The 18,930-nt window shown below is 52.3% G+C and overlaps 1 protein-coding gene across 1 annotated transcript in view; it reads left to right on the forward strand.

Moving 5' to 3' along the window:
* PRKAR2A (protein kinase cAMP-dependent type II regulatory subunit alpha) overlaps positions 1 to 18,930 on the forward strand; it is a 1,246,928-nt gene that overhangs the window by 1,136,650 nt on the left and 91,348 nt on the right. The window contains exon 10 of the mRNA XM_069643325.1: positions 433 to 571. Coding sequence (XP_069499426.1) covers positions 433 to 571 — 139 coding nt within the window. The remainder of the gene's footprint in view (positions 1 to 432; positions 572 to 18,930) is intronic.

The following is an 18,930-nucleotide window of genomic DNA, read 5'->3' on the forward strand; positions in this document are numbered from 1 at the left end:
CAGCCTGACGACAGGGAACATTCATGAGCATGTGAATCCATGCCAGACCCATGCTGAAGAACAACAGTTACAGGTAAGTAACTTGTTCCTTATTCTCGCTGCCGTTTCAGCCACCTGATTGGCTGAGTGCCCAACCCTAGGAGGGAATATAGGTTCTCACTCTGTTCTTCATGAGCCTCCCACACTGCTCTCTCTGCTTTCATTAGAACTCCTACCTAAAATAAGTCCCACTCGGTTTTGGATGGGGAGACTATAGTGAGTTTCGTGGTTGGATGCATGCCATTTTAAAAGAAAGGGACGGAACCCTGAAAGCTAGTTTTCAGTGCGCATTTTTCAGTTCTGTTCTTTCTGTACATAATCTTGTTTTTTAAATGTCTATTCAAAGTGAAGGTGAACACTGAAGTAATGTGTGTGTTTATGATTTAACCCAAGACAAAAACAGGACAGGAAAATAATCAGGAAGTGGAGGTTACCCGGTGTTCAAGTGGGCAATATTTTGGAGAACTTGCTCTTGTTACTAACAGACCAAGAGCAGCCTCTGCATATGCTGTTGGGAATGTCAAGTGCTTAGGTAAATGTTTCAATTATTTCCCCTTTTTGTTGTTTAATACATGAAGCAGTTTCACCTTAAAGTATGCTGATGTTTTTAGCGTAAGTGCCTTAGTGTTCCTGACTTCTATTATAACCATACATACTGCAGTGGGTTGAGCTATACAAATTAAGTTGTTGGCACCAATTTTTGGTTATCTTGTGTGTTTTTCTGCTTTACTTGTTATGGCAATAGATTCAGAAATGTGTTTGTTTTTTGTATGCCAACTAACATGTTTTTTGATGAAAGCCTGTGTTCATGCATTTCTTTCTGTTCATCGTCAAGATTTTGAAACGATAGCTGCCACACAACTTCAGGAAGCCCGCTGGGGTGTTGAACACCCGTGGAAGTCCCCTTCTCGCATTTCTTACTACCCAACCTCTGCCTAAAGCCACGCCCTCTTGGCTATATTTGGACCCAGCGTCTCCCCCAGTGGGCAAGGGCACTGGGGTGTTGCGCACCCACGGGAGTCCCCCACCCGCATTTCCTGCTTTCGGACCTCCGCCTTATGCCACGCCCCCTTGGATATATTTGGACTCAGCGTCTCCCCCAGGGGCTAAGAGCACTGGGGTATTGGGCACCCGTGGGAGTCCCCCACCCGCATATCTTACTACTCAACTTCTGCCTTAAGCCAAGCCCCCTTGGATATATTTGGACCCAGCGTCTCCCCCAGGGGGTTTGTTTATTAATTTGTAAGGCGCACCGAACCCGGAGGTAGCTGGGTGCCGCATATACAATAATACTTGAAGCTTAGGTTACAGAGTATGAATGGTTACATAGAGATAAAGGATGCACATAATGGCATATTATATAGATGTAGGCCGGTACAGATAAGGTTACATAGTGAGACAAATTGAATATAGATGGTGGCAATGATTAAATCAGGGTGGTACATAATCAGAGGCGTAGCCAGGATTGTCTAACAAGTGGGACCTGAAGCTAATGTAGTTGCCCCCGACCCCTGCAGTAACATTAACACCTGTAAATGCTCACACAGCACTGCTGAGTGGGCATTTACACATTCTGGGTGGGCCTTGCCCGCTCAGGCCCTACCCTGTCTACGCTTCTGTACATAATAGATTATACATTATGAAGTAGGCCAGATGGGTACAGTACATTGTTCAGGGCACACATCAAGCGAGTACGATAATTACAAATCTGAACATGCTGGGTCAAACGTCGTTAGATCGTAGCCAGCTCACAGCGTTACGTCTAAAGCTGAGGAAGGATTGGACGGTTCTGAGAGAGAGAGGTAGTGCATTCCAGGACTGGGCGGCTTTTACTGGGAAGCTGTTATCTCCAGATTTTTTTAGCTTAAGTCTGGGTATGTTCAGAAAAAAGGCGTTAGCCGCTCTAGAGGGGCAGTTGGCATGTTTTTTTGTGAATCTCTGTTAGGTAAGGGGGTACTGTGTTGTTTAGGCATTTGAAAGTAAGGGAGACTTTTTAAGCAGGATTCTGGCATTTATCTTTAGCCAATGGTGTTATCTTCTAATTTCTGAAACATGTTCTCTAATAGGTATGTTCAGAGCAGTTCTTAGCACATTGGTCTGTAAGATTTGGATTTTGTCTAAGATATACTTGTTAGCGCCTAGGTGTAAGGTGTTACAGTAATCCAATTTTGACAGTGTTGGTGCGTTAGCAAGGATGATGCAGCTAGCCTTGGATAGGAATGGCCGACAAGCCCTAAGTAGCTTGCATGTGTAGGCAGAGGATGATGCCAAAGAGTTAATCTGTTTGCTAAGGGTTAGAGTGCAATCAAGGTAGAAGCCGAACGACACTTCTGTAAGCACCTTGATTATGTTTCCATCTATATTGAAGGCAGAGTAGCTGGAATTTAGTTTCTTTAAGTTGGCAGCTGATCCGAGAATCGGGAGCTCCATTTTGTCGTCATTCAGCCGCAAGCCATGGGTTCCCATCCATGCCTGAATGAGGAGGTAGATTGTATTTACCAAAGCCACGTCCTCGCCGTAATTGTCCGCAAGGGGAATCAGGATCTGGGTATCATCTGCATAGTTAGTGTAGGTGACACTTAGCCTGTCCAATTTGTCAAACCGAGGCTTTGTAAATATATTGTACTTGGTCGGCGATACACAAGATCCTTGTGGAACGCCACATGTAGTCTGGATAGGGTCTGCAGATGCCGATGGGGAGAAAACTCTCATTGTTCTGTTATTTAAGAATGATGCACCCAGGCTATGGTGTCACTTGAAAAGTGGGCAGCCAAGGCCAGATGTTTGCACAGGACTTTGTGGTCTACCAGGTCAAAAGTGGCCGACAGGTCAAGAAGGAGTAGCATGGCAGATTTCCTTTGTCTTTTAGTTAATCAATTTGGTTTTTAGGTCAATTAAAGCAGTTTCCGTACTATGTTGTGGCCTGAAAGCAAATTGGCAAGATCCTAGGAGGTGGTTGGCCTCAAGATGGTTCTGAATTTGCAGGCACGCTACTTTGTCGATTATTTAGAGGAAAGGCACCGTGGTAATGGGCCTGTAATTAGTTGGGATGGAGGAGTCTAGAGTCCGGTTTTTTTTTCTTATTATTTTTTTTTTTTTCTCGGGGCAATAGCTAAACCCCTTAAACCTCCCAAGACCACGGACATTTCCACCATGCTCCTCGCAGCAGATAAAGGGAAGAAATCGGACCCCCTGAAACTCACGCCTCAGAGTGCCGGAAGACAAAGGGACCCTCGCAACCAAGGAAGACCTCCAAGTCTTCATGTCTGATATTAAGCCAGAATTTAGATCTTACATGTCGGAGCTCACCTCAAAGCTGGAACAGAGGGTCGCGGACGTTGAGCACAGGTTGGGGGAGACAGAAGACCTAGCTCAAGAGCATTCTACTACCTTTGTGGAGGTGCAACGCACAATCCAGGTCCTAATGGACAGAACCGAGATCCTCGAATTGAAGCAAGAGCACCTCGAAAACTGAGCCCGCTGCAATAACCTGCAGAATCAAGGTGTCCCCTCCTCAGTTCCCGACAAGGAGCTAACCGAGTATGTGGGCGACTTCTTCCAGTCGATGTTGCCGTACCTGGACAAATCCCAGCTCCTACTAGATCGCACCCACAGACTGCGCCGACGACGAGGGATGGATTCAGACTCTTCCCCCCCCCCCCCCGCTCCCAGATGTGATCACGAGAGTCCGCTTTTATCACTTTTATACCACCAAGGAAGCCATCTCGGCAATAGACCACTCTCGCGATGAACTAATGTTCCAGGGCTCCCCCTTCCGAATCTTCCAGGATGTCTCTCCTGATGCTGCAGAAGCGTAGGCCTCTGCGACTGCTCACCCACTTCCTCCGAGACCACCAGATCCGCTACAGGTGGCTATTCCCCAACGGCTCTGCAATTCTCTCATAATGGTACCCCCCGAACGATCAGCCACCTCGACGACGCAGCAGCAATTCTACGCCCCAGCTATCCGGGGGGCGCAGGGTCTTCCTCCCCCGACCGGGCAGGAACCGAACAGGGCAAAGCTTCCCCCAAGCCGAGGCAGGCACCATGGTCAATAGTGTAAAGAAATCACAAAATCAAATAAGAATCAGCTGTGTCCCAGAGGAACATACAGCATTGGAACATAATCTGCTAAACGTTGCTGCGGGCCCCGTGCGGCCCATGCCCAACTCCAAGGTGCATGTCACCGTATTTCCCTTGGAGTGAAACCCAAACGTTTTGGTTGGAAACAGCCCTGTTGGCTAGGGTATGTTCCGATAAGATGAAATCGGTCCCACAAGTTAAGGTTTCGGCTTCCCGTTGGAGGCCAATGTTGGAAGTCCCTTCCTCTCGTTGGAGGCTATTTAAAAAATTTCAGCCACAGGAGGTCCCAATCAAACTTGCACCTCTCGACTATGGCTGACACGGGCTCTCCTCAACCCCCTCTCCTAGGACCTATGACTCCAGGAGTCCAGCCCCCACACCAGAAGCTGAAATTCGTCACATTAAATGTCAGAGGCCTAAACTACCCACCCCCGCCGAAAAGGAAATCCACCTTACAAAGCCTAGAGGATGAGGAAACCTTGGTTGCCTTCTTGCAAGAGACACACTTGATGCCGGCAGACTTTTCCCGCCTTTGCAGTAGACTCTTCCCCCTGCAACTTATGGCCTCTAACGGCACGAAGAAGGGGGGCACTGCCATCCTCTTTGCAAAAGACCTTAGACCGCAAATTTTGGACTAATTACGATGCCCGTAGGGCCGCTTCATTGCAATCAAATGCATTATTTTTGGCCAACTTTAACCAGGAGGGGTTATACGGAGACTTAGAAGAGACCCTGCTCCCATTCATCGAGGGACAAATCATCATGGGGGGAGACTTCAACGAAGCCCCTGACCCACTTAAGGACAGATAGCATCCCCCATCCTCTCGAGACCTAAAGCTGGCAAACGGCCTGCTCCACCTCTTTCGGACCCTAAATGTCGTGGACACTTGGAGGGTAATCTACCCAGATGAGAAAAACGTTACTTTCTACTCGTACGTGCATCGTACCTTCTCTCGGATTTATCTGCTGCTGGCCTCCCCCCAGATCCTGGCCTTTACAGACGACATTACCATTGGCCACATGGTCCTCTCTGATCACACCCCGGTCTCGCTGACTCTGCGAGCACATGATCCCGATCCAAACCACCCCCGCTGCGCCCCCACACACCCTGTCGTCGATGGAACCTATATGACCCTATCTTAAATGACATGGCGATAAGGGACTCCATTGCTAGGTCGATTAAAAACTTCTTCACGGAAAACCGGAATGAGGACACGTCTCCAGCCATGAAAGCGGTGCTGAGAGGGGAATTGATCGCTCAAGGCACAACGTTCATAAATGTAGGCGTGTTGCCCGCATCGCCCTGCAGAGTGAAGTCCTGGAGGCTGAAGCCACTCATAAGCGGAAGGGTTGGTCCCTGAAACCCTATAAAGCTTTACAGGCGGCACAAATAGGCTAGAGGCACATTATGCTGAAGCCACGGCGCACTTGCTAACTAGAACTAAACAGTGGTATTACGCCAAAAGCAACAAAGCAAATAAGCTGTTGGTAGATAAACTACCCAAGGCCAAGTAGAGAAACCCCATCCTGGGCCTCCGCAAACCCCAACGCACGGTCCAATTTGCAGAACGTGACAAGCTGCGACTGGCAGTGGTCCATCTCTGAGATAATGACAGCATCTCCAAGGGACCAAACTGAACAACGAGACTACCTGTGGGTTACGGCCCTCCCACACCTCACGGCCACGGCAAGGGAAGGTCTCAAGGCTCCCATCACAGATGAGGAAGTTGACGCGGCCATAAAGAGCCTGAAACCCAGAGCCCCGGGCCCAGATGGGTACTCCAGTCGATTTTACAAAATCTTCCGCACCCAGCTAGTGGTCCCTTTGACTCTTCTCTTCAACTCTTTTGCCACCACAGAAAGTATCACCCCCCTCCATGCAGGAGTCCATCACGATCCTCATTCTCAAGCCCAGAAAAGACCCCAGGGACAACAGCTCATATTAGACCCATCTCATTGCTAAACCTCAACGCCAACATATACTCTAAGATCCTGGCAACCCGTTTAGCTCTTGTCCTCCCTCACATCATAGACCCGGACCAGACGGGTTTCATAACCCATAAGTCAACGGGGGACAACATTTGCAGAGCCCTGAACTTAAAAAATGTTGCAAACTAATAATCGCAATAACTTGCCCTACTGGCCCTGGATGCAACTAACGCTTTTGATAAAGTGGACTGGACTTTCCTGCACCTCGCCCTCAAAGCCTTCCACTTTTGCCCAACGATCCAAAAGATGGTCCTAGCTAACTACCAGTCCCCTAACACCCTTTTGAGAGTCAATAGTCCTCTATCTTACCTGATCCCTCTTACCTGTGGAACAAGGCAAGGATGCCCTCTGTCCCCCCTGCTGTTTGCCCTCGCCATGAAGCCCTTGGCCCAACGTATCCGCTTGAACCCCCAGATCAAAGGCCCACAAGTAGGCCCTTCCCAGCACAAGATTGCTCTTTACGCAGACAACGTGCTATTGACCATCACTGACATTGCAGCCTCCATGAAGGCGGCCCTGGCCAAAATCCAAAGTTTTGTGAGAGTGTCAGGTTTTCCTATCAACTTCGAAAAGTCAATGGCCTTGGGGGCGGGGCTAGGCCCATGGGAGAGAGAAGCCCTAGAGAAGCAATGCCCGATACAGTGGAGTGTCAAATCAATCCTGTACCTGGGGGTGCAGATCCCAGCCCATCCGGCGGATGTCTATCAGACAAAAGTCCCCCTCCCCCCCCTGATGGAAAAAGACCTTAACCGCTGGCTGGTGCAAAAGATCTTGCTTCTGGGCCGCATTACGGCTTGCAAGATGAACCTCCTCCCACGTTTCCTCTACGCCTGCTTCTCCCTGCCATTTCAATCCCATTCCCCCCTCTGCAGCGTCTCCAAAGGAAAATGATCAACTTTATCTGGAGGGGCAAGAAACCGCAAATTCCCCAGAGAACCATGATGGGCAGCCCCAAATTGGGGGGACTGAGGGTCCCTGACATCTGTAGATACCAAATAGCAGTGCAATTAGCCCACATTCAGGCATGGGGAACCACTTTGGGGTGCTCGAAATGGGTGGAGATCGAACAATCCAGTCTCCCTCTCCCCCTTTGCTTCCGCCCATACGTCCCCCCTTCACTGCGCCGAACCTGGACGAATATTCCGGCTTCTACTAAACATTTGGTCAAAGCCTGGGGCTGGGCCTGGAGACACAGGGGCATCCCGCAGGGCCTTAGCTTCTCCATCATGGGGTCTGGCATGGATTCACATGCTCATGAATATTCCCCGTCGTCAGGCTGGGAATCCTCGGTAAAGAAAAAACCAGTATCAGTTTCATTTCTGATCTGTCTTTCGTAGTAGTAACCAATCACTGATCTCTGTGTCATACTGACCACAGCCAATGACTGCCCTCTACCTAAGCCCCGCCTCTGGCAGCCATCTTCAGATTTTTACCGCACGTTCAAGTGTTGGGATCCTCGTGCTATTGCTCTCGAGCGTTAGTGCTATTTTTTCACTTTTTTTCTTCAAAAACTTCGATTTTTCGGTCAAAAGAGCCTCAAGCTCCACCGTTTCTTCATCCGATCAACGGGGACCCGTGTCGGATTCGTCTGCGCACCTCAAGGGTTAAGATTTCGTCGAGCCACGCTTTTGGAGGACTCCAGAAGTTTCTCAGGCCCATCTCGGACATGGCCCAGGAGAAGGGAAGCTCGACGCCCGGAAAGCTGTTCAGGGTCTGCCCTGGATGCCAGCTTCAGAATGTCTTTAAGGAGGACGAACACTCCTTTTGTCTTTACTGCCTACATGAGGACAAGTCGCACGTGGAGAAGGACTGTGCGTTTTGCGGCACTATGTCGGAGCGGACCATGAAGGACCGCCATCAACGTCTCGCCAACTGGCTGGAAGGGAAGAGCCCGTCAGGCGAGAAGAAGAAGAAGAAATCCGAGCGGTCTTCTAAGACCTTTGAGGACGCCCCGGCGACGGGGGTCCAACACAAGGCCAAGCACCGCGAGTCCGCTGGCACCGGGAGCGCCGAACGGTCGGGCTCTACGGGCGCCAGGCAGGGCGCATCCTCCCCGGCACCATCAACCACGAGCCAACGCTCTGGTTCGGGTAAGAGGAAGGCCGAGCACCCGGCGAAGCTCCTGGAGAGGCCCCGGTCGAGCTCTAAGGCCTCATCGGAGGGAGAGCGAGGTGGTGACCCTTCCCCCAAGGAGAAGGCGGTGAGCGCACCTAAGGTGGTGAAAGCCTTAATCCATCCGGCCAAGGCCTCTATCGAGACAGTCGCAGCGGCCCTGGCTCAGCCTGTGTAGGCTACACCAGTGGTGGCGACCTCGGGGCTCAGAGTCTCCCTGCCACCGCGGAGGGAGTCCTCTTTTATGCCCATCGACAGGACCCCCGTGAAACCTCCGACGGAGAAGAAAAAGGGGGGGCAGGAGGTCGTCATGGATTCGGCCTCAACCTCTGAGGAAGAGCTGATCGAAGTCTTAAGCCACAGCGTTGGCGTGGAAGAAGACCAGCCCGTCGGGAGGGACCCCGACGTAGGAGACGACGATAACGTCGAGGGTGCCGACGGGGCTCCTGACCGCCCATCGGACTCCGCTCAACCAGTGCCGCAAGACAACTCGGCGGCCATTTTGTTGGCTATACAGTCCTTATGCTCGGAGATAAGGACGAGACTGCCGTTACCACCAGCGGAGGAACCGCTCCCGACGGGGGACCCGGAGCCAGGCCCTTCAGGGAGCCCTCCCCCTAAGAGAAGAAGGATTCATCCTCCACCTCCTTTTCAGCCATCGCGCCCTGTCCAGCCCTCCTCCCCGTCCACGACTCGTGGGGATGATACGTGGACTGACACGGCCGCGACGGGTATGGACGACGAGGTTTACGACGAGGATCTGCCGTCGTCACCTCCCACCCGGGCTTCCCCGCCCGACGAGATTGGATCGTTTCACTCCATGATCGCCAGGGCATCCGAGCTTTTCCAGCTCTGCCCGGAATAGAAGAAGGAAGGTTTCCTTTATCAACGGCGCAAAGCCAAGAGGAAGACGGTCCTCTACTGGACGATATTTGGGATGAGGGCCTAGCCCTCCTCAAGAACCCATCCACGACGCCGGCTAGAAGGGATCGGTACGAGAAGTACCGGGTCCCGGACGCGGCCCCCTTGTGCCTTCGGGCACAGCCGATCCCGGACTTGGTCGTCGCCGCGACGGCCAGGAAGAAAGCGGGGGGGGGGGCGCGGCCTCTACGTCGACCTCCCCGCCGGACGGCGAGGGAAAGAAATTGGATACGATGGGATGCAGGGTCATCTCGTCTGCAGCGACGACGATTAAGGCGGCCAACGCCTTGGCTATCGTAGCCCGCTATGACAGGGAGTTGTGGTACAAATTGGCCCCCCTGCTGGACTTCCTACCGGACGACAAGAGGGCGGATGCCCTAGAGATCTTGCAGGAAGGAGAGGTGGCGTCGGACCATGCCATAACGATTGCGACGGACATCGCTGACACTGGATTTCGCCAGTTGGGCAACGGCATGTGCCTTAGGCGGCGTGGATGGCTCAAGGCTACTGACTTCCGTCAGGACGTGCAGACCAGAGCCTTGGACATGCCGTTCGACGGAAACAACCTGTTTGGGAAAACAGTGGACGATTCCCTTCAAGCCATCAAGGCAGACACGGAGACGGCCCGGGCTCTTGGGGTTCTCCAGCAACGGCGGCCGCCCTTTCGGAGCGGCGGAGGCAAACAGGGTGCCTCCAAAGGTTCCGGCGGCGGATTTTCCACCTACCGTCAAGCGGCCCGTTCGTCGTCGCAGGAAGCTTACAGGGGACGAGGCAAGTCAGGCGGGCCCCGCTGTCGTCGCCAAGGAGGTCAAGGCGGCAAAGCCTCGTCGAAGCAGGACTGAACCGGCCGTGGGGTCGGGCCCCCACCGAAGCACCCCGGTGGGAGGCCGGCTGGCGAGCTTCGTCAGCGTGTGGGAGTCCATCTCCACCGACAGTTGGGGGCTGGACGCCCTAGCCCAGGGTCACGCACTCGAGTTTCTAAAGAGGTGCCCGCGCGTCCCCCCTGTGGCCAGGAAAGAACATCACGTCCCTCAACTTCTCTTGGAGGTAAAGGCGATGCTCAAGAAGGGTGCCATCAAGCTCGTCCCAAAGAGGCTTCGGGGCTCCGGAGTTTACTCAAGATACTTCCTCGTGAAGAAGACGGGAGGATGGCGTCCCATCCTGGACCTACGACGACTGAACAAATTCATCAAGGCACGGAAGTTCCGGATGCTCACCCTCCAACACGTCCTGGGTCAGCTGGAGGAGGGCGATTTCCTGTCGTCGTTGGATTTGGAGGATGCCTACTTCCATATTCCCATCCTAAAGGGACACCGAAAGTTTCTCAGGTTCGTGGTCCAAGGGCGTCACTATCAGTTCAGAGCCCTTCCCTTCGGACTGAGGTCGGCACCCAGGGTGTTCACCAAGTGCCTCGCACCTGTAGCGGCGCAGCTGCGCCGAGAGGGGATCCACGTCTACCCCTACCTGGACGACTGGCTCATCCGAGCGAAGACGAAGGAGCTCGCCGTGGAGCACACGGCGAGGACCGTCCAACTTCTCACGGACCTGGGATTCTCCATAAACTACGCCAAGTCCCACCTGGTGCCCGCGCAAGACGCACTGTTTCTGGGAGCAAAGCTCGACACAGTGTCGCTTCTGGCCTCTCCGTCGGAGGAAAGGACGAGGGCCATTTTGGGCAAGGTGCAGTGGATGCTGGTTGTGGACGCGGCCAGAGTGAGGTCCATCAAGTCCCTCCTCGGAATGATGTCTTCTTGCATTTACCTCATCCCCCTGTGCAGGCTTCGGATGCGCCCGTTGCAGGAGTTCCTGGACGCGCGCTGGATCCAGACGACGGGCAGCTTCGAGGAGAGGATCACACTCGACGTGAGTTTCCGACGAGCGATCCGGTGGTGGGGCACCCGCGCGCATCTGACAGCGGGCATGGACTTCCAGACCCCCGACCACCAGGAGACAGTGACCACGGATGCCTCCCTGGAAGGGTGGGGAGCGCACACCGAAAATCTGCACGCGAGAGGCCTTTGGCTCCCGACGGAGAAGTCCCTCCATATCAACGTCCTGGAGCTCCGTGCAGTGTTTTGGGCCCTCAGGTCCTTCCTTCCGTCCCTCAAGGGCAAGGTGGTGAGGATCTTCACCGACAACACCACCACCATGTTCTACATCAGGAAACAGGGTGGAACCAGGTCCCCAGCCCTGTCCAGGGAGGCGCAGGATCTGTGGCATTGGGCCGTCGCCCAAGGAATGTTTCTGGTGCCGCTTCATCTGGCAGGGATAAAAAACACCATCGCCGACTCACTCAGCAGGGAGCTGCGCTCGTGCCACAAGTGGGAACTACGACAGAATCTAGTGGACCGCCTCTTCCGACGGTGGGGCACACCCCAGATCGATCTGTTCGCGACGGCGACGAACTCCAAGTGCCGGAGGTTCGCCAGCAGGTTTCCCCAGCCGAGGAGCATGGGCGATGCTTTCTCGTTCCCCTGGGAGGGCCTGTTTCTATATGCGTTCCCTCCATTGCCATTGCTGATCCGGCTCATCAACCAGCTCAAGAGGTCACGGTGCAGGATGATCCTCGTCACACCTGCGTGGCCGAGGCAGATATGGTTCCCGGACCTTGTGGACGTGTCAGCGTCCACGTCAATCAAGCTGCCAGTGGATGCGGATCTTCTCTCCAGGGAAGGAGGCGCCATCCTCCATCACAACCCGAAGTCGCTGAACTTGCAGGCCTGGCTCCTGCAGCATTAGAGTTTGGAGGATACGACATACCGGCCGACTGCAGAGAGGTTCTTGCAAAGGCCAGGGCGTCCTCAACTCTTAAATGCTACGGACACAAATGGAAGAGGTTCTCGGTCTGGTGCCACGCACAGATGATTAACCCTCTACGGATTACGGCTCCCCAAGTACTGCCGTACCTACTGACGCTGGCCAAAGCTGGACTGGCACACGCGTCCATCAAGATTCATCTTGCTGCGATCTCCCGATACACCAGAACCACGGGGCGGACGTCTTTGTGGTCTCATCGTCTGGTGAAAGAGTTCATGATGGGCCTGTTCAGATCGTTCCCGCCGGTGAAGGCTCCGGCCCCGGCGTGGGAGCTCAACGTGGTGCTGACCAAGCTCATGGGACCTCCGTTCGAGCCTCTGCACTCGGCTCCGTTGAAGTTCTTGTCGTGGAAAACAGCGTTTCTTGTGGCCATCACCTCCGCACGACGGGTGGGAGAGATCCAGGCCCTTTCCTGCAAGGCCCCGTACTTGACTTTTCACGACACGAGGGTAGTGCTCAGGACGCACCCCTCCTTCATGCCCAAGGTGCCGTCGGACTTCCACCTCAACGAACCCTTGGTGTTGCCTGTTTTCTTCCCGTCGCCTTCGTCGCCGGCTGAAAGGACTTTGCACTCGCTGGATGGGCTAGAGCGCTGAAGTTCTACGTGGACCGCACAAAGTGTTTTCAGAAGACGTCACAACTCTTTGTGAACTTTGGACCTGTCAATGAGGGGAAGGCTCTCTCGAAGGCTTCCATTTCCAGATGGCGCTCCGGCTGTATCATGTACTGTCATCGGTTGGCAAACCGACCGCTGCCTGGCCGTCCGAGAGCCCATTCCACCAGAGCGATCGCAGCTACCACGGCGTTCCTATCTGGTGTGCCCTTGCTGGACATCCGCAGGGCTGCTACGTGGAGGTCGACGCACACCTTCACGAAATTCTACTGCGTCGATCGGGATTCCAGGGAGGAGTCCAGGGTCGGCCAAGCAGTGCTGCGCAACCTGTTCGCCTAAGGTGAGCCTGGTGAGGAGGTAAGATTTGCTTAATGTTGAGTTTGATGTAATGCTTAATGTTGAGCCTTTGCCACCTCCCGTGGTTGTGCATGTGTACTGCTATGTATTCTTTATTCATGAGCATGTGAATCCATGCCAGACCCCATGCTGGAGAAGGAACAAGTTACTTACCTGTAACTGTTGTTCTCCAGCATGGGTCTGGCATGGATTCACATGCGAACCCTCCCGCCTACCCCTCTGCGGCTCTTCACTTGGTCATACTGCCACTTCACGTGCTACCAAATCTGAAGATGGCTGCCAGAGGCGGGACTTAGGTAGAGGGCAGTCATTGGCTGTGGTCAGTATGACGCAGAGATCAGTGATTGGTTACTACTACGAAAGACAGATCAGAAACGAAACTGATACTGGTTTTTTCTTTACCAAGGATTCCCAGCCTGACGGGGAATATTCATGAGCATGTGAATCCATGCCAGACCCATGCTGGAGAACAACAGTTACAGGTAAGTAACTTGTTCCTTATTCTCCCCATTTTTCCATAATCCGGCCTTTTCGCCGGGCTTCTGCCACGCAAACTTTCGGAATTGGGTGGCAGGAGGCCTCAAATCTCTAGGGCAGCTCTTTGAGGAGGGCTGTCTGCGCACCTTTGAACAATACAAGACAACCTTCCAGTTAGCGGAGACTGGCAGGTTCGCCTACTCCCAACTGCGGCATTGGTGCTCCCACCTCTCTGACACGAAGAGCAGCGACCCGAGCTCCCACTTCGCTAGAACTCACCGCAAATGACCTGCCAGCCAAGGGGAAGATCTCTGCTCCCTATAAAGTACTGCAGGATGATCCTTTTGTCTCCAAGCCTTCCTACATGTCCCAATGGGAGGCGCACCTGGGGCTTGCCATAGAGGATCAAACTTGGGTAGATATCTGGTCGAGAACCTGCACGTCCTCCCCTTGCATCACCAACCGGGAGTGTGCCCACAAGTTGCTCCTACGTTGGTACTATCCCCTACTCCGCCTTCATCACTGGACCCACAATGCTGGCGTCTTTGCGGAGTCCTAGAGTCCTATTTCCACATGTGGTGTACTTGCCCTAAGATTAGAGAATTTTGGTCCCAATGCCTTGCCACAATAAAAGGCATTACCCAAGTGGCAATCCCTCTGGCTCCCGAAAATATCCTCCTAGGTGTCCCGTGCTCTTACCCGAGAACGGGTAGGAGGGCAGCCCTCATAACCCAACTCTTGCTGGTGTCCAAAATAACTGTGGCCCGCACTTGGAAGTATGCGGTTTCCCTTGATGACTCCCTGGTGGATTAAGCTCTGGGACATTCTGATATTCTGTCCATATTCTTGATTCATTGGCATCTCTTCTAGGTGTGCCTTTTCTACTTTGTGATGTCACCAGTCCTCTTTCATTCATCTTCACACTTCTTCTGCAACTTCCTTCAGAAGACTGTAATTTCTTTGTGGATATATATAGGGTTTTCTCAATGGATACCTTGTTTCAAGGTCTCTTTGCGGTATAGGTACCATTATTGGCTTCGCACATGTCGTAATTTCCGGTTGCCAACATATAGGCAAAATGGAGGCGGGACATCCGGAAGTGGTACTTGGTGCCTCCTCTACACTCCCCCTCTGGGCAATTCATCGGCCACTCTCCTATCAGTCTTCAGTCTGAAGAAGTACATCTTTGGAGTCCATATCTTTACATCTACTTTCAGGCATCCTGCTGATTTTACATGTTCATCAACACTCCAGGTCATAAGACTACATTGTCCATTCGGGATGCAGTAAATCCTACATAATTCTTGTGGTTTTTCAGATACAGGAACATGCAGGTGCATGAATACTGGCTTTTACATAGTCTGATTTCTTCATCTGTCAGCTCTTTGGGTCCAAACCCAGACTAAGAATCAATCATAATCTTCATTCCTGTTGCTTTCTTTGCAGTCTTCTTGCACTGTGTGATTATTATTCTGATCACACAGAATCCAAATATAATCATCACCAACAGGGCTCCAAGAAACATGAAGATATTCGCCATCGATTGTGGAACCCTTGAGAAGATTGACGCAAACCAGCTGTCTGCAATATCTTCTACTTAATCTTCCATCTTGACGTGTAAGTTTCGCAGTATCGTTATGGCCTTGTTAAGGTCCCATTCTCTTCATCATGAGAAGGTATGAATGTGCAATATGATTCTCTGATTTTGGCACACACGCCTCCATCCATAGCTGTAACCATGTCCAGGGCATATCTGTTCTGAAGAGTCATCAGTCATTTGTCTCTCAGCTCTTCCTTGATAGCATTAAATCCCTTTACGGTAGTGTTAATCGTCTGGAAGAGCCCCCATCTGGTTATTTTTAACCATTTGTCATTTGCAATCGTCTGGATCCCTGGCATAAAGATTGTCGTGAAAACTGCTGAAGTCTGACTGAACAACCTGTGTTCATACGGAATAGAATTGTAGGCTTTTATCGACTTAGCTGAGAAGTAATTCTCCCTCTTTGTTCGATTGAGGAATCCAACTGCTCTCCTCTTTCTTAGATGAGCATCTGCTTTTGGAAACTCTCCAATGTTCAGGTCGCTTTTCGGAATCACTAATTCTGGAACATGAACAAGTTCTATAGAACACAGTCCTCCCCAATCTCTGGGCAGCTTCATATATGCTCTGGATCCGCAGGCCCAGTAGTGGTCCATTATCAATACTGTTCCATCCTTCATTCCTGGTACATCAAATATTCCACCGCACTGCTGATTTTCTCCAACGTTCATTGTGCAATTATTTCTGAAGCATATCTCTGCACTAGCCAGAGGCACTATCTGCAACGGGCCTCCTTTGTCCTCGACCCATGTCAACAACTTTGCAATGCTTTTTCCACACTGTCTATAACTGGTTTGTGATGTCCTGTTACTGCCACAGCTCTGCATACGGCTATGCTTTCTTCCCAGCCATCTGGAGACAGTACTGTTCCCCAGATCAGCATTTGTCCTCTCTCCTTGCATCTACGTATTTCTTCATCAGTTTTTCCTTGACAGTTGAGTTTCTTATTTATTTCTCCTCTGATTCCTGCTCCTTTCATTACAGGCTGTTGTATCTTATCACATTATCTCTGGTGTGTGCTCTTGCCTTCAAATCTTGAACTTAATCAGCTTCTTCTGGGGCTGACCATTCCGTCACCCATACCAAGGATGCTGTTCGACCCTGGAATTGACCTCTTGTATAAGTGAGGCAATGAGCGGTCTGGACGTCTATTTCTATAGCTATGAATATCTTGGACTTCCCCATAGCATAAGGTAGGAGAGCATAAACATTGCAATCCTCCTCAGAGGTCTCTTTCCTACCTCCTTCACGTGTTGATACCAGATCTTGTTCCCCAAATGTGCTGTACTGTCTAGATCATTACTTAACTCATCATCTTCCCTTGTGCTTCTCTTTCTTGACAAATGAACTTGTATAAGAAGCTCATGAAATACATCAGTATACATCCTACATACAGGAGGAATCATAGGAACACTTGTCTGAGAAATAGGTGACCTTACATGTGTCACTGAGGGATAATCACATATGGCCTCAGCCTCCTTCCAACATCGAACTCTGCTGCATAGGTCACTGGAGTGGGGAGAATCAAAGGGACTGCTACCTTTTTAGAACCAACAAGGTAAGCGGCATGGATTAGCAAAAACAGTAAAACAATAATAAATGGCGAGCGTGCGTGCATATATTATGCCCCAATACACCAAGCGCTTTGGAGTAAAGCGCTATATAAACTCAATAAACATAAACAATACATGAGACCCCACCTCTTCATTCGTCGTTGAGTCTGCTCACTTTCTGGAATTGCATTGTCCTCAATTCCTCATTGGACCACATTGTGCCTGTGTGCTACCTTTTAAGGAAGGGAAAAACCTTTTTAATCAGGCAGCCTCTTTAGATGCTCAAGTAGCTGATGGATATGCTCCATTATCACTGCCAATAATCTTCTAATCGCAGGGCCATTCATAGGATCCTGCACAAAAGTGCGTGCGTACGTCAGTGCAGCGCCCAATAAGAGCAGGGTAAGCTCAGAGTATAAAAATGATGACAGCGAGAAGGAGTCTATGTACATCGACATCAGCTAGAACCATAGGGCTCACCAACGAGAAACTCAGTAAAAAAACGAGCCCGGGAACGGCTCACTTTTCCAATCGTCAGCACATCAGTACTTTTCTAAAGTTCACTTAAAAGATTCTTGTGGCTCAAGAACAGTTCTCCAGCATGGGGTCTGGCATGGATTCACATGCTCATGAATATTCCCTGTCGTCAGGCTGGGAATCCTCGGTATAGAAAAAATCAGTATCAGTTTCGTTTCTGATCTGTCTTTCTCAGTAGTAACCAATCACAGGTCTCTGGGTCATACTGCCCCCAGCCAATGACTGCCCTCTCCCTAAGCCCCGCCCCTGGCAGCCATCCTCAGATTTTTACCGCACGTTCAAGTGTTGGGAGTCCTCGTGCTTAGCTCTCGAGCTTTTGCTGCGTTTTCGCGCTTTTTTCAGGAGATTTTCTCATTTTTTCGGTTGAAAGAGCCTCAAGCTCCACCTTTTCTACTTCTGATCAACAGGGATCCGTTTCGGAGTTTTCTACACCCCTCAAGGGTGAAGATTCCGTCGAGTTACGCTTTTGGAGGATTCCAGAAGTTCCGAGGCCTACCCCGGACATGGCCCAGGAGAAAGGGAGCTCGACGCCCGGGAAGCTATTCAGGACCTGCCCTGGATGCCAGCTTCAGAACGTTTTCAAGGAGGACGAGCATTCGTTATGCCTCTGTCTCCATGAGGACAAGACGCACAAGGAGAAGGACTGCGCGTTTTGTGGAAACATGTCGTAACGGACCATGAAGGATCGCCACCTCCGTCTCGCCAACTGGCTGGAAGGTAAGAGCCCGCCAGGCGAGAAGAAGTCGTCTGAGCGGTCTTCTAAGTCCTGTGAGGGTGCTCCGGTGACGGGGGCCCAACAAAAGGCTAAGCACCGCAAGTCCGCGCGCACCGGGAGCACCGAACGGTCGGGCTCCTTGGCTGCCAGGCAGGGCGCACCCTCCCCGGCGCCATCGACCACGAGCCAACGCTCTGGCTCGGGTAAGAGGAAGTCTGAGAACCCGGCAAAGCTTCTGGAGAGGCCCCGGTCGATCTCGAAGACTCCGGCAGAGGGGGGAGCAAGGCTCGGACCCTCCCCTGAAGGTGAAGGCCCCAGGCGTGCAGAAGGTGACGTTGGCCGTGATTCACCCTGCTAAGACCTCGATTGAGGAGGTCGCCGCGGCCCTGGCTCAGCCTGTGGAGGCTACACCAGTGGAGGCACCCTCAGGTACCAGAGTCTCCCTGCCACCACGCAGGGAGTCGTCTTTCAGGCCCATCGAGAAGACCCCCACGAAGTCCTTGTTGGAAAGGGGGGGGTGGTGGCCGTCGTGGATACGGACACGACCTCTGAAGAGGAGCTCATCCAAGTCGTGGAGGAGACCCAGCCCATCGGGAGGGATCCCGACGAGGGCGACGACGAGGGCGACGCAGACGAGGCTCCTCAAGAGCCCTCGCTCCCATAGTTTCCGGCGCCGCAGGACACCTCGGCGGCCATTTTGTCAGCCATCCAGTCCTTATGCTCGGAGATAAGCACTAGGTTGCCCCTTCCCCCGACGGAGGAGCCTGAGCCAGACCCGACAGAGGATCTGGAGCCAGGACCTTTGGGGTGCCCACCGCTTAAGAGGAGGACGACGCATCCTAGGCCTCCTCTCCCGCCTCTGCGGCCTTCTCTGCCTTCCCCCCGGTCCACTACCCACGGGGATGATACAGGCATGGACACGACTACGACGGGTACGGATGTTGACGGAGGCGACGGCGGGACGTGTCCCCCGTCGCCCCCTGCCCGTGCGTCCCCGCCCGACGAGATTGGATCCTTCCATGCAATGATCTCCAGGGCATCCGAGCTCTTCCAGCTCTGCCCTGAGGAAAAGAAGGAGGGGTTCCTTTACCAGGGGCACAAGGCTAAAAGGAAGACG

This window comes from Ambystoma mexicanum, chromosome 2p, assembly GCF_040938575.1.
Source record: "Ambystoma mexicanum isolate Mex_15411 chromosome 2p, UKY_AmexF1_1, whole genome shotgun sequence".
In the NCBI taxonomy this organism is placed as follows: Eukaryota; Metazoa; Chordata; class Amphibia; order Caudata; family Ambystomatidae; genus Ambystoma; species Ambystoma mexicanum.